This window comes from Sinocyclocheilus rhinocerous, unplaced genomic scaffold (genome assembly GCF_001515625.1).
Source record: "Sinocyclocheilus rhinocerous isolate Xijiao unplaced genomic scaffold, SAMN03320098_v1.1 scaffold313, whole genome shotgun sequence".
In the NCBI taxonomy this organism is placed as follows: domain Eukaryota; kingdom Metazoa; phylum Chordata; class Actinopteri; order Cypriniformes; family Cyprinidae; genus Sinocyclocheilus; species Sinocyclocheilus rhinocerous.
In genome coordinates, this window is record NW_015627539.1 from 997,368 (window position 1) to 1,013,224 (window position 15,857).

At 34.6% G+C, this 15,857-nt stretch overlaps 1 protein-coding gene across 1 annotated transcript in view; it reads right to left on the bottom strand.

The window, feature by feature from the left end:
* Positions 1 to 2,367: 2,367 nt before the first annotated feature.
* LOC107730018 (type II inositol 3,4-bisphosphate 4-phosphatase-like) overlaps positions 2,368 to 15,857 on the bottom strand; it is a 133,333-nt gene continuing 119,843 nt past the window's right edge. Inside the window, exons 14-19 of the mRNA XM_016540769.1 lie at positions 12,008 to 12,134; positions 11,073 to 11,213; positions 10,862 to 10,959; positions 8,536 to 8,648; positions 7,803 to 7,957; positions 2,368 to 2,564 (exon numbers count right to left, since the gene is read on the bottom strand). Of these exons, the coding sequence (XP_016396255.1) occupies positions 2,387 to 2,564; positions 7,803 to 7,957; positions 8,536 to 8,648; positions 10,862 to 10,959; positions 11,073 to 11,213; positions 12,008 to 12,134 (812 nt within the window). The 3' untranslated portion in view covers positions 2,368 to 2,386. The remainder of the gene's footprint in view (positions 2,565 to 7,802; positions 7,958 to 8,535; positions 8,649 to 10,861; positions 10,960 to 11,072; positions 11,214 to 12,007; positions 12,135 to 15,857) is intronic.

Below are 15,857 nucleotides of genomic sequence, written 5' to 3' on the forward strand. Positions count from 1 at the left end.
TTTTTAGCAGCATCATATGACCCCTTTAACTGTGATGTCAGCATGAGCTTGCTTTGTTGTTCGTACATGCACACGGCTGAGAAACGTGAGGTAAACGTTCCAGTGAGCCGTTCTGTTCAGACCCGACGACAAACATGAATGTGATCTGGCAAGAACTATTTAGCTAATCTGATAAACACACGGCTGTTTTAGGAACATGATATTTCATATAAAGCATTTTGTTTGGCTTCAAAAATCAGTCAGTATGAATCTGATCCACTTGTACCGTGATAAGCATCTAAAAACAGCATAAATTCACAAATAAACGCTGTCAAAGTGACATTTGGTATGAGGCCTTTTAGCACAAGTTGGCAGCATATAGAGAGCATATTATGTAAACTTCAGATTAATGCACAATGAGTGCAAAAGCAAGCTGAAGGCTGTTATGGAACTATGTCCAAGAATCATCCTAAAAACTGAAAGTGAAATGGCTTTATATACCAACACAAATAATAATAATAAAAAAAACATACAGTACACACTTTCAGAAATACCTCAGTACAAAAACAGAACAATAACAACAAAACACAATCTCTGGTCATGAGACACATACAGACATGTGATGAATCTCAACTGATATGACGGCCCGCAAACGGTTTACTTGGCATTCAAAGCTACATATTCAGACAATTCCTGTAAATTGCTCACTTTTCACTTTTGATAGAAAACCTTTAACGATTTACATGTAAATAATGTATATTTACTACAGTTTACATTTAATATTTTAAAATTATTTTTAAATAATGCACTGCATTCTTTCTTAAAACCATGAAACAAGAGTATGTCCTTTTCAGTAGGCCCTTTTTAAATATATTAAACAAAACACTTTTCTGTTATATATGTATATGAAATGAACTTGCACAAAAACACATATGTATAGTGGGGTGCAAAAGTCAAGAGATTGTATAGTCAAAATGGGTATTTGTGTTTGTATAGTATTTGGTTTTGCTGCTGTCATTAAAGCATTATTTAAAATAAAATAAAATATATATTTAAAATAAAATAGCATTTTGAATCCCTTTCAATGTGGACTTTTGAACCCCACTGTATATATAGTATGTTAAGAGTAAAAATAATGGTGCTGTGTTTCAGGAGTCCACCTTGCCGTACGTTCCTTCAGGTGGCCGGTAGTATTTGGGAAAGGCCATCAGCTGGAGCATGTTGAAAGCATATTTTCTGCACTTTATATTCTTTTGCACATTCTCAATCCGGCAGCCTTCTCTGATGAGGGGAAGATGAAAAAGAAAGAAAAGGAAAGGAATAATAATGATGATAATGATGAGGATGAAATCATAAAAGAGCCAAAATGACTATGAAAAGGCCTCAGTGTTTGTACCTGCACGTTAATATGCAAAGCACGAGGAAACATTTTGATTGTACTGAATAAATGACACTTCAATTATGAAAGCATAAGGCATTCGATAACTGACATTCATGCTGCATTTAGAGCATGTCAAAAAAAAACAACAAACACATCCTCACTTCCTTCTGACAAACAATCATGTGCAGCTGCTAAAATGCTTTCCATTTGAGATCAAAAGACCATTCCAGACCTGTATGAGACATCGTGTTTCACAGAGAAAATAACATAAGGGTGGAAAGACATGAGAGACTGAACCATTAAATGACCAAAATCTTTAGTAGCATGAGTGCTTAAAGTGAAACTACTTATTTTGTTAGTAGTTGTTTAACATTAAATTCCTATGGAAGCCTGTTTCCTCCACAGGATAAAAATAAAATAATAAATAAAAAGGTAATTGCGACCGTTTCTCTTACAATTCAGACTTTTTGCTTTGAATTCTGAGTTTTTATCTCACAATTCTAACCTTTTCTCTGAATTGTGAGAGAAAAACTCAGAATTCAGAGAAAAAATGTATTGCGAAATATAAATTCAGAAATCAGAGAAAAAAAAGTCAAAATGACAGGATAAACTCAGAAATCAGAGAAAAAAGTCAAAATTGCGAGATATAAACTCAGAATTCAGAGAAAATATTCAGAATTGCGGGATACAAACTTCGAATTCAGAGAAATAAGTCAGAATTGCGAGATATAAACTCAGAATTCTGCGAAAAAAGTCAGAATTGCAATATAAACTCAGAATTCATAGTTAAAAAGTGTATTGCAAGCAGAGGTGTAAAGAGTACCTTAAGACCATACTTGAGTAAAAGTACAGATTCCTTACTGTAAAAATTACTCCATTACAAGTTACAAGTCACCAATTCAAATCCGCCACTCCCGAATGAAAATCAGAAATCAACGTGTTATTCGTGAAGACAGAGCGAACCACTCGAGGAAGCAAGAGTAAGTAAGAAGTTAGACGCAGCTCAGTTATGGCATAATCAGCAGTTTATTGGTATTTTGCAAGCAAAAAAACAAGACTTAAAATGAGCCACACCACCAGCAGGTGGGAGCTGACAAGCAGAAGGGCGATCGGATAGAAGTGGCGGGACGCCGGCTTGTTGATAGCTACAGAGCCTGCTTCAGGGTCGTCCCATTGGGCAACCTCTCCCTGGGCCAAGAGACCGCTGAGCAGAAACGAGAGAGAGAGAAAGAAGCAAACACACAAACACATTCAACAAGACGTTAAATAGGTCAGTCCACACACACAAACAAGCTCAACATACAAGACTCACACAAACCCATTCAACAAAACCCTAGTAAAATACACACTGAGAGTTTAAAATGATGGCAAAAATAAAGGTAAATGGAGACGAAAATTCATTAACTCGTGTGCAGAAGGAAATATCTGAAGCAAATGATTCTCATTCAATTCTGGCCCATTAATGGTTGTTGAATGTCTGTGTTTTTCCACCGATGTGGACGGAATAGCAAACAACAATAGTGAATCTATTGCAAAACAGCAAGTAATCAAAACTGAATGTGTTGAGAGAGGCAGATTGGGCAATGCAAAAATGATACAAATATCTTTCTGTTGTGTTGTGCACAAAAACAAACATACTGGACAACAAGTGTAGTCTGATTCACAAACAAATGACTCCTTTAAACGAATCAGTCCAATAGACTGACAAACATGACCCTGGACCACAAAACCAGTCATAAGTAGCACAGGTATATTTTGTAGCCAAAAATCAGTAGGATACTGAGTAAAGATCATGTTCCATAAGATATTTTGTAAATTTCCTACCGTAAGTATATCAAAACTCAATTTTTGATTAGTAATATGCATTGATAAGGACTTCATTTGGACAACTTTAAAGGCGATATCAATATTTAGATTTTTTTGCATCCTCAGATTTCAGATTTTCAAATAGTTGCATCTCAGACAAATATTGTCCTATCATAACAAACCATACATCAATGGAAAGCTTTTTAATTCAGCTTTCAGATGATGTATAAAACTCAAATTCAAAAAATTTACCCTTATGACTGGTTTTGTGGTCCTGGGTCACAAATCAGTCGCATAATTCATAAGTTATGAGCCTCAGCTGCATCGTTGCTGACATGCTAAACTGCAAAACTAATCACCATTTTCAAACAGGTTTCTTAAACATTGCCTCACAAGTACTAAAATAATCATTAATGGATTCAAGTTAACAAAGAAACGTTCACTAAATGCTCACTATTGCTAAACATTTACTGCACCTCTTTCCGACACTAAACACTCCCTCGAATGCAATTGTTTAATTTGTTGACAGCATTTTTTTACTGTGCAAATAGTGTATTGAAAACACCTGTCAATCAAAGCTGTGTGTTCATATTAAATGCCATTATGTGATGTAAAAGCAATAATTCTGAATTAAAAATGTTTAACGTAAACGTTTTGATTTATATTTTTAAAAATCCAGTATTGTATTTCTAGATGCATGCACACAAAGGTCAGTCGAGGCGACCTGCACCTTCAAGAGTAACAAACACTGATATTCTTTTGAAAAGGGATGAAAGAGTTTGGTTTTTGTCTCAGATTTACACAATATCTCATTGAAATGTCACAGTAAATCTATACAGCTGAGTGACCATCACACAGCTTGACATGCATTCACATTAATCAGCACACGTGTCGGCTCAACCTTCTATTTTGGCTTTAAACCATTTCCGCAGACTGGTTCTGCTACGTAAAATCAACAGCCTTCTCATCTGCCACTGCAAAACAAACAAACTCGAAGCCTTCAGGGCTTCAACACCCAACACTACTAATAAGAGAATCGCCCATCAGCGCAGGCACTTCACATACGCCATGAGCATCTTTAGCAGGATCTGACGACTTTGTGGGGTTCTGGGAAGAAAACTTGCAAATCATTGTGCTTATTTTCTCTGAAAAGGAAGTTTATGCCTCGTTATAATATTTTAAATGTTCAAAAAGAAGTCAAAGGCGTGCTGAAAACAACAGCAATGTGAAAGTATCTTTCCATGCAATGTGTTTGCATGGAAAAAAAGCTCTGTTCACAATGCAATTTCAAGTGTTATCTTAAAGGAGAGTTGAATTGAACTAAACTAGATATTTTATTGAGACACAATGCTGTTTGGTTGAGTCAGTTTGTTTACATTGGAGATATGCAAATCACAGCTAAATGACTTAATCACTGCTTGAGCACATTTATCCTGATGCAGTGTTGAGTCTTAGCATGTATGTCAAGCCATTTAGCAAATGAATCATATTTTGGTACCAAGTGAAGCAGCAGATGGAGGAACGTTCATATTTGAAAAGTAAAGCAAATAAATGAGATTAATCTAATCTTTCAAACTCAAATCATTTCTTGGTGCTAAATGAGTAGTGGCAGACATAACTGCTATGATATTGAGTTCAAAGTGTGCAAAATAATTATATATATAAATACAAGCGTATTTAGTACTCATGAGTGACATTTTAAAAACATTTCATTTTTAATTTTGTGGTGGCTTTCTGTTCAGAACAGCAGCAGCGTTCATCTCTGTTTGAAACAAATTAGGACTGAAACATAAGTATGCAAATATGTAAATACAAGGGAGACTCGACTCACAATCTATTCCAATCGACTTTAGTGTTGATAAGTGATAAAAACAAACAGCATGCACAAATATTGGGTAAAATACTGAGCTATTTTTAGCAATATTTTAAACAACATTTTTTCAATAAGAATTATTATTATTTTTTTCCACTGAGCTTGTTGCAGTGAACTCTGGTACTGCCTTTAAATACACACACTGAGCTATTTTTAAGCAACATTTTATAGACAAAATTGCTCAGCAATGAATGAATTGCATTTATAACTAAGAATATTTCACAGATACGTTTTTTCAGTGAACTTGTTGCAATGCATTCTGGGATTGTCTTTTCATTAAACACAAGGGTTATACAATTATTTAAAAATAAAAATACTGTGCTTTTTAGAAATTGTCTCAAAATTGTTTAATATTAAATGAATTACATTTGTAATGTTTTTCAGATTTCTTTTAGCTTGTTGCAATGCATTCTGGTATTGCATTCTATACAAATATTGTGTAAAATACTGTGCTAATCTTTAGCAATATTTTTAAAACACGAATGAATGAATTACATTTATAATTAAGAATTGGTATTAATTAATAAATATTTTTTTTATTGACAGTGTTGCAGTGCATTCGGGTATTGCCTTTATCTTTTAACAAACAGCATGCACAAATAATGTATCAAATTCCTTTAAAATCAGTATCAGTATTAAACAAGTTACAGTTTAAATTAAGAACATTTCACAATTTTTTTAAATTGTGCTTGTTGCACTGCATTCTGATATTGCATTCTCTGTATACATAGCATACTGTGTATACATATATATATATATATACATTAGTACTGTCAAACGATTAATCGCGATTAATCACATCCAAAATAAAAGTTTTTGTTTACATAATATATGAGTGTGTACTGTGTATATTTATTATGTATATACAAATACAAACACATGCATGTATATATTTTAGAAAAATATGTTATGTTTATATATTAAATATATTTATATATAAAATAAAATATAATAATATAAATGTATATACATGTAAATATTTTCAAAATATATACTGTATGTGTGTGTATTTATATACTGTATATACATTATAAATAAACAGTACATATACATATATTATGTAAACAAAAACTTTTTTTTTGGATGAGATTAATTGTGATTAATCGTTTGACAGCAGTAATATATACACATATACATATATGTTTTTTTTTCACTGAGCATGTTGTAATAGATTTTGGGATTGCATTCTCTTTAAACGGTACATGCTGGCCAAATGAAAGGATCTCATCAGAGAGTATTAATTGCAGTGAGAGCGGTTTGGAATAGTTCTGTGACAGATTATAATGTTTCAAAACAGAGCCTTTGTTTGGGATCAAACAGGATATTACTAGAGTATGTGTGCAACATGTAGTGAAATCCCCTTGAAAAATAAAAATTGTATTACTTTTTTCCTACAAGATCGGCAGTGTGGGCCGTAAATATGTGCAGCTGCCAGTGAAAGTTTCCAGAGGTTCCACATGGCTTATAAAGCCTTATTGTCTGTATGTATGTAGGTATGTATGTCTTCAGCTTCTCAATGCTCTTTTGTGGCAAAAGCTTCTGCCGCCTTTATTTCACAATAAACATCTTAATAATATCAGAATGTTAAACTTTTCACTGGGTCTCTCCTTTGGGACGTGAACAGGAAGGAATGTTTCACATATTTTGGATTCCGTATCAGTTAATCTTCACCCAAAATTTACACTGGCTTGGATTTCAACCAAACTGCGAGGGCTCTGTTTCACAACATACATACATACAAGTATTTTAATGCATCATGGGTGAATGTTTTTTGTGCACAACACAATCAGATGCACTGGTATTGGGTTAACATCTAAGACAGTCTTTATTATCAGCATTAGATGTTAAATGTCACATTATGTGTAACGCTAAGTGTAAAGGAATAGTTCACGCAAAAATGAAAATGTGCTGAAAATGTTCTTACCCTCAGGCCATCCAAGATGTAGATGAGTTTGTTTCTGCATCAGAACAAATTTGGAGAAATATAGCATTCCATCACTTGCTCACCAGTGGATCCTCTGCAGTGAATGGGTGCCGTCAGAATGAGAGTCCAAACAGCTGATAAAAACATCACAATAATCCACAAGAAATACACACCACACCAGTCCAGTTCATCAATTAATGTTGTGTGAAGTGAAAAGCTGCGTGTTTGTAAGAAACAAATCCATCATTAAGGCATTTTAAATTTAAAACATAGCTTCTGGGTAAAATACGAGTCCATTATAATGTTTCCTTGAGTTATAAAGTTCATGTCCTGTTGTCCTCTCACATCAAAATCCACCAGCATATTTGTTTGGAGCTGTTTTGGACTCTTTTTACTTGTAAACGGTGCTTGATCTGTGCAGATTTTTCTGCTGATCCAGACAAGATGACTTTTTCACTGAAGCAACCAATATTTTGGACTTGCATTTCAGCTGGAAACAATGGTTTGAAATTAAAAACATCTTATACATCACGCAGCTTTTCACAAGACATGAATTGCTGGACTGGAGTGGTGTGGGTTACTTGTGGATTATTGTGATGTTTTTATCAGCTGTTTGGACTCTCATTCTGACGGCACCCATTCACTGCAGAGGATCCACTGGTGAGCAAGTGATGAAATGCTACATTTCTCCAAATCTGATGAAGAAACGAACTCATCTACATCTTGGATGGCCTGAGTGCGAGTAAAGTTTCAGCAAATGGTCATTTCTGGGTGAACTATTCCTATAATGCATGCACATATGAGGAGAACAGATCTACGCAGAAATGGCTGGCGCTTACCTCCGCATGCAGTCCAGAGCTCGCACAAAGTAATCTTTATTGAGCTGGTGCTCGTCCCTCAGCAGAGAGCACTGCTCCAGTGTCACTGACATGGACGTCCTGTCTTTGGCACTTTTACAGCTGGTGAAGCGGATACCATTCATCCGTCGACAGATCTGAGGAGACATGTGACAGATGGAATCGTTTTTACTTTCACTTCCTTTAATTAAAGGGGTAAGTGGAAATTTTTATTTTATTTTATATATGTATATTTTTTTATTCAACAAGACCACATTAAATTATATAAAATTATATATATTTTTTTTTTTAATGCATTTTTGATCAAAAATACAGTATTATTCGAAGAACAGAAAGTTCAAAAGAACACCATTCTTTGAAAAAAAAAAATCTACATTTTTTTGTAACATTATAAATGTATTTACTGTCACTTATGTCAATTAAAAACAAAACAAAACAAAACAAAATTTACCCCTTACTTACCCCCAAACATTTCAATGGTTGTGTATATATTGGTCACACAAACAAAAGACCAAAAATGCTAAATTTTATAAGCCGGTAATTACTCTCTTGAAACTCATGATGTAAAAGATTACAGTCTCTTACTTGAAATGCTGACCCTCACAGAACATTGATTTGAATGCTCGTTCAGCAACCTAATGTTTCACAAATGTGAGGTTACGAAACAAATTGCACACACTTCCTGCAGACTCCATGACCTCAAACTCAGCCTCACCATTCCCGCAAGCCACAGGATCTCCACGTTCTTTCTCTTCTTGGTGACTACATTCTGGCCGAGGGTGTCGAGCAGTTCCTTGATGTCTGTCTGTGTCTGAAAACATGGCAGGCCTTTGGAAAGAAGCGACAAAAAGAGCAGACACTTGAGATGTCATGCATCAACAGGTTTAAAGAGGGCTTGTTTGTCCCTGTATCGACAAGCACTAAAGATGAGATTGAAAAGTCTGGGGACATGTTATTTTTCTGATAAACAGAGAGATGGAAAGAAGACAAGATGTGACATGCTGCGATGCAGCTTGGCATTCGTCTGCTGGGAGCATTCATCATCTGGAGCCGTCACACTCCATAGACGTGATTGACATATCAGAGAACAATAAATTCCTGCACTCAAATCCTTTAAACACGAGACGCTGCGCTCGACACAAACACTGCAGAAGTGTCGCATGAATGCCCATCGTCAGAAGTTGGTCTAAAAAACAAAATCAGTCGACTGTAGGCTTTTTGTTTTTTCGTTTTCAGAAATAACAAACACATAATAACAAAATTTAAATAACAAAATTTAAGTGATAAATGTAGACTTCAATATGAAAATATATTAAAGGGGTCATATGATGCTTTTTTAAAGATAATTATTTTGTGTATTTGGTGTAACAGAATATGTTGACATGCTTTAATGTTCAAAAAACACATTATTTTTCAAATACTGTACATTATTGTAGGTCCTCTATGCCCCGCCTCTCTCAAACGCTTCGTTTTCTACAAAGTCCCTCCTTCCGACAAGCGCAGTCTGCTCTGATTGGCCAGCTGACCCAGTGCATTGTGATTGGCCGAACACCGCAAGCACTCGTCGGAAATGTAACGCCCCTTACCATAATCGCGAGCTTCATCTTTCAAAATAAATGTAAAGACAGAGCCCGAAAGGGGAACAGAGTCGCGTGACAGACACAGTGATGAAGCTGGTATGTGTTTGCAGTACACAAGCCACGGTTAAGACAGCTGACTCCACTGTGATGTGACCCTGTCTCTCTCTCTCTCTCACACACACACTCACACACACACATGATGCGCAAAACTCCGCATTTGAACAGTCAATAGCAAATACTTAAACTAATAACAAAACAGTAGCTGATTCAGAAGCGCCAGATTGTCATAGCAAAGTCAGAATTACCTCCTCTCCTAGGTTCACGAAACGGTCGTCCATAAAATGCATTGCTGTTCTGTTGTAAGTAATTTTAAAGATTCCTAAATGCATCTACTTCTGGTAGGCCAAATAAAGTGCTTTTGCTTTCGCACTGAAACACACAGCGTCTCCCTGACATGCTGCGTCAACACTTAACTGCGGTTACTGAAACCACGCCTTCTTTCTTTGTGTGCACATTTGGGCGCATTATGCAAATATTTCCACATGGTGAGGTAGATATGTGGGGGCGTGTTAGAACGAGCCGTTTTAGGGGGGCGTGGCAGAGTCTTAACTTTGATAAAGAATATCTCTTTGGTTTTGAGACTTTAGTCTTTGCAACTTCAGGGATCTTATCTATGCACAATCAGCTTGTAACACTCCAAAGAGAAAGGAAAACTTGAAATCGCATCATATGACCCCTCTAAAACATTTTCCTGATTTGATTTAAATCTCTTTATCAGCCCACTATCAAAGTTTTACAATGTGTGTGTATATATATAAATATATATAATGTATATATGTAAACACACACACACACATACACACTCAAATTTTCAAATTCAAATGCATTTATTTAAAATAATTTAACAGAAAAATATTTTGTAACATTATAAATATCTTAATTTTTTTTGATAAAAGTCCCATTATAATAAAATGTAAATCTATTTTTTTTTACAGTTACAGTAGTTTGAGTTTAACACGACAGTCTCAGTATTAATCTTTTTTTTTTTTATTATGGGTGAATCTCAGTGCATCCTCAAAATTAAAAGAAATAAATGAGAAATTAGTAATAAGAATGTTGAGAAATAGTATGAATGTTGCAGAAATTTTTATTTTTCAATATTTTGTTTATTTATATATACATATGCGTATTTTTTATTATCTGTGTGTTGCTGTCTCTGTGTACTGGAAGCATGTGACACTAAAACAAATTCCTTGTATGTGCAAACATACTTGACAATAAAGCTCTTTTTGAAAAGTTTTTTTTTTGCAACTTTAATATCAACATCAATCATTTTTGCAGTGCACAATACCAAGTTGATAACTAGTTTCTAAATATATTGTTCCCAATGTTTGAATAAAAGTAACTGATGAATGACTAAATGCAATATAAAAAGCTCAGTTTCTCGAATGATGAACTTACATTCAGACGGCAGCGTGTTGGTTAAGGATTTATAGTAACCTTCAAGAATCTCGAAGTTCTTCTGGTTTATTCTCTCCTGTAAAGATATGTCACCAAATCTGAGAGGGAGACACACAGAGAGCACAAGCATCATGTTCCAGCTCAGACACGCTTCACCGAGCATTTATGCTTGTAGGGATTGAATTCCACTTCTATCAGTCAGTGCTTGTACCTCTCAGCGATGGTTTGTTGCTCGTTGATGCCCACGTTGAAGAGCACGGGGAGCACGCGCAGCGGCTTGCCCTGGCGCAGCTCATCCGGGAGCGTTTGGAAGGCATGATGTGGGAGAGGCACCTCGACAGTGTAACGGTCTCTGGGACAAAAACAGGTTACATTTCCAAACTCTGTCAATACCAGCATGTTCCCACAGCTTCCTTGGACTCACTTGCACTCACACAATGCATCCATATTAACACAGTGCACTTCCATAATACCATCATTTTGTAATGGTTTTTAAAAGATGTTTCATATGCTCACCAAGGCTGCAATTATTGGATCCAAAATACAGTAAAAACAGAAATGTTGTGAAATATTATTACAATTTAAAATAACTGCTTTTTATGTTAATATATTGTAAAATGTAATTTACTCCTGTGATCAAAGCTGAATTTTCAGCATCATTACTCCAGTCTTCAGTGTCACATGATTGTCAGAAATCATTCTAATATGCTGCTCAATAAACATTTCTTATTATTATCAATGTTGATTCCTATTTTTGACACATTTTGTAACATTATAAATGTATTTACTGTCAGTTTTGATCAAGTTAATGCATTCATGCTGTAAACAGTAAAATTCTATATATTAATTATTTCATTAAAATATTATTAATGAAAATATTTATTTAAATTTAATTTTAATAATATGATATAATATAATAATTAATATAAAAATGTAAACAAACATTAAACGTAAATTTTTTTTCGATCAGTACATAACTGGAAAATATGAGTGACTCAAATATTTATTTCCATTACTTTTTTGTCTTTATTATATAGGACAGTAAAGAACTGACAGCAAGTGATATGAGAGATAGAAAGAGACAGAGTTTTTAGGATATGTAGGTTCACTCATGTATGTTTGTGTGTGTGTGAGGGGCTCTCTCACCGTCTACCGCTGACGGTGGGCTGCAGGCTGACAGCTTCCTCAGACGCCGCCTCTGTGATCCTGAAGCTCACTCTGTGCAGGTCACTGATCCCCACCTCCATGTCCTCCAGCATCCCTATTTCCTCACCTGAGTGACAAACATCTGTGTTACTACAGCATATACCAGCTGTCTTCATGAGGAAATACTACAGACTTCTTCTGAGTTCAAATAAAGATGCAATTTTGTTCTAAAACTTCAATTACCATGCAATACAAGCACCCAAATGTATACTGTACAAATGCATAAATACATCTATTGTACACAGTTGTTTGGGAAAAATTTTCTTTATAATACATTTCAATTTATCTTTATGTTGTCTATATTCTCTAGGTTGTATATCAGTATAGTATAAGTTCTGCAGTGATTAGTACCGGTACAAGCCGTGGGTGAAATGGGTGATTTCCAAAAAGGACAAATCACAGGAGCCCGTTTAGCAGGAGCGTCTGTATACTTGAGAGCCCAGATGTTTGGTGTTTCAAAATAGTCTTTAATCATAATGACTACACCAGCAAAGCATGGCAATACTTCATCAGTGAGTGGGTCGAAAACCAAAAGTGAATGATAGGAACCACTGACTGTGTCCAAACAACACAGAACTACTGCAGCAATGTGAAGGCAAACCTCACACAAAACCTGACCACAAAGCCACCATCCATAAAAAAGCTGGGAAATTAAACACGTGACTATAACTTTTGGTAATGCCATGCTCGACCAGTTACGCTCACATAAAAATAACTGGTTTATAAAAATGTTGTCTCTAACTTCAAGTTTATAGTTAACTGAAACTAAAACTAAAACAAGAAGTAAAAAAAAATATATATATATTTTTTTTAAATAAAATAAATGATAACTGAATATACACACAAAATAAATAAATAAATTATATATATATACACATATATATTACAAATTTTCATTTTAACTTGATGCACTAGAATAACTATGAAATAAAAATTTATAAAAACTACACAGGAATATAAAAACTAATAAAAACGACAAAAAAATGACAAAAACTTTAACTAAAATTTAAAATAAAATAGACAATATAAAGAAAAATACTAATTCAAAATGTTAATAAAACTACAATAATACCACCTAACTACCCTGTTTGACCAGAAATGTTGATCGCGGAACACGGCACGCTGTACCTCACTATCTTAAGGCACAGGAATTATATCATAAGCAACGTAATTCTCTAAACATTACCCGGGAACACAGTTGACACAGTTATCTCCCCACCGGCACTGCCTCAATAGATTAACTTTCTCCGAGCGCAGCAAACAATCGCAGTCATTCATGAGTAATTCAAACACACTTCATCAAACAAAAACAACAGCCTCCAGCACTTCAAGAAAGGTGAACTGAGGTCAAACCCATATTGTGTTAAGAAGCATGTTCAAGCACTTGACTGTAATCTGTGATCTAAGGATCACAACTGGAAGTGTGTTTATTTCAAAGTTTGGTCGCTGCGGGAAACAGCCATACAGCAATCATACGCAGAGAACTAAAGTGCACAATAAAGCATTAAGACACTCGAGGCTGAATTACAGTCATTTTACCACATGTACAGTGCCAAAACAGTAGTAAGTTAATAACGCACAGTCTTGAGTGGCTTATTGTTTTTATAAAACAGTTTTAACCGTTCTATACAAGTCCACTGAAGACAGGAAGACAGGGTGGCATATATCGAGCTCCACCCCTTTTTAAATAGCCAATAGCATTTTGTTTAATTAAAACACAGCTCACCACTGCGGCAGTTCGCGAGACAATGTGAAACCAGACTTAATTTGCCCCAATGGAAAGCATATTTACACTGAATTGATCCCTATCCTCTATGCAGTGCACTTCACCATATAGAAAGCAGTAATTCTGTAAACAATTGACTGATTTCCACTACAACTTCAATGTCTGTTTATGGTGTAGGAGACGGGACACTTCAGATTCTAGAGAGCATTTGATTGGACAAAGTTTGAAGAGAAGCTGAAGTGCAGGGTGATGTCATCAAAATCGTTGATCCACATTGGTGGAAGTGAGAGACTGTAAGTTTGGAATGTTTATATCTTATAAATGTGAATTTTGTCATTGTTTTGGAGCACACTTGCTTATAGATAACGTTAAGGCTAACATTAATACTAATAGCCAAAAATCTTCAATTTTGATTTCATGGGGACTTTAATAATAATAATCAGAAAAAACCTTCCAAAAGTAATATATTCACTAAAACAGAAAAAAAAAAAAGTGTAGAAACAATTTGCAGTAAATATCACAATGAATTAAAAATACTCTAAAAATTTTATTTAAAACTTTGAATTGTTTTTATTATTATTACCCAAGTAAAAAACCTATGCCACAATTTATTTAAAATACATTTATTTCATACTAAGTATAGTTTAAATCTATTAACTAGGGCTGTCAGTTTAAAGGCACAATATGTACGATTTTTTAATTAAAATATCCAAAAACCACTAGAACAGTGTTATATATTTTGCTGACTTGTATACTTACATTATCCCAAATGTTTTGAAGAATGTTTAAATCCAGAGAAATAAGCAATTTTAAATAGTGACACGGACCGTGTCCATAGTGTCATTGTGTCGCCTGCCAATGATGTCATAACTCCCATGATTCCACACTCAGTCACGGCGTCATCAAACTAGGCCTTTGTCTCTTTGTTTATTTTGAATACTCACCCTCTAGCGGCGAAAATTACATATTGTGCCTTTAACGTTAACTTAATTAGTTATGAAAAAAATTACGCAATTAAAATATTTTAACGCAGTTAACGCACTGGCCCCGCCCCCAGACCTGTACGTCATCTTACATTTCATACAGTTGACTGTTGACAAATATGATGCAGGGCAACAACTCCATAAATGCAGTTATGTCCTAAAATTCAAGATATTGGTGCAAAAAATGCCCCTTATGAGTTTTTGTCTAATATTTATACCATGGGATAAGTGATATCACACGAGCAGGGAGAGCAATTTTACACGAGTGCTGATTTTGTCCAGAATATAACGAGTGCAAATGTGATTTTATACAACAGTTCAGTAAAAAATAAGTTGATATTGTGTTATATTTTAAACACAATATTATGTGCTTTTGCTCAATTTTGCAGAGAACATATTACCTTTAAAGCCATAGCAGAACTGTTGTGCGTCTCCGAGCAACACAGCAGTGATTCTGAATGAATCCACGTTTTGAACAAATTGTGTGAACCAATGATTCAATAGCCTATTCATAAAGAGAGCCATTTACTTAATTCCTGAATGAATCAGCCATTTGAATGAATCGAACGAATTAATGACTCATAAAGACATTTACAGCCACCTGCTGGCAGATTTAGTTTCTTATGTGGAGTATCATTTAATAAAAAACAACAATAATAATAAAAAAATAAAATAAAAACATTAAAAGGATAGTTCACCAAAAAATTTAAATTTACTCACCCTCAAGTTCTTTCTAACCTTTCTTTTGTGGAACATAAAAGAAGGTATTTTGAAGACTGTTTGTCACAAAGCTGTTTTGCTTTGCAGTAACTTTCATCAAATTATCTTCTTTTATGTTCCTTAGTTTATGTTTGGCAGTTGTAGCCTAAACGTTTATGTGTAATAAATTTTATGTTGAATCAAATAAAAATTTCTTTCTACAGATACACTTTGCAATGTCTACTTGATACTTTCTCATTTACACAATAATGGCTTTAATTTATCTGGGTAATGCCACAGTCAAAATTAAAATTTTTAATTGACTGACAGCCCTACTATTAACATATCGCATATATGTCAGTATTTGCTGACATATCGCTCG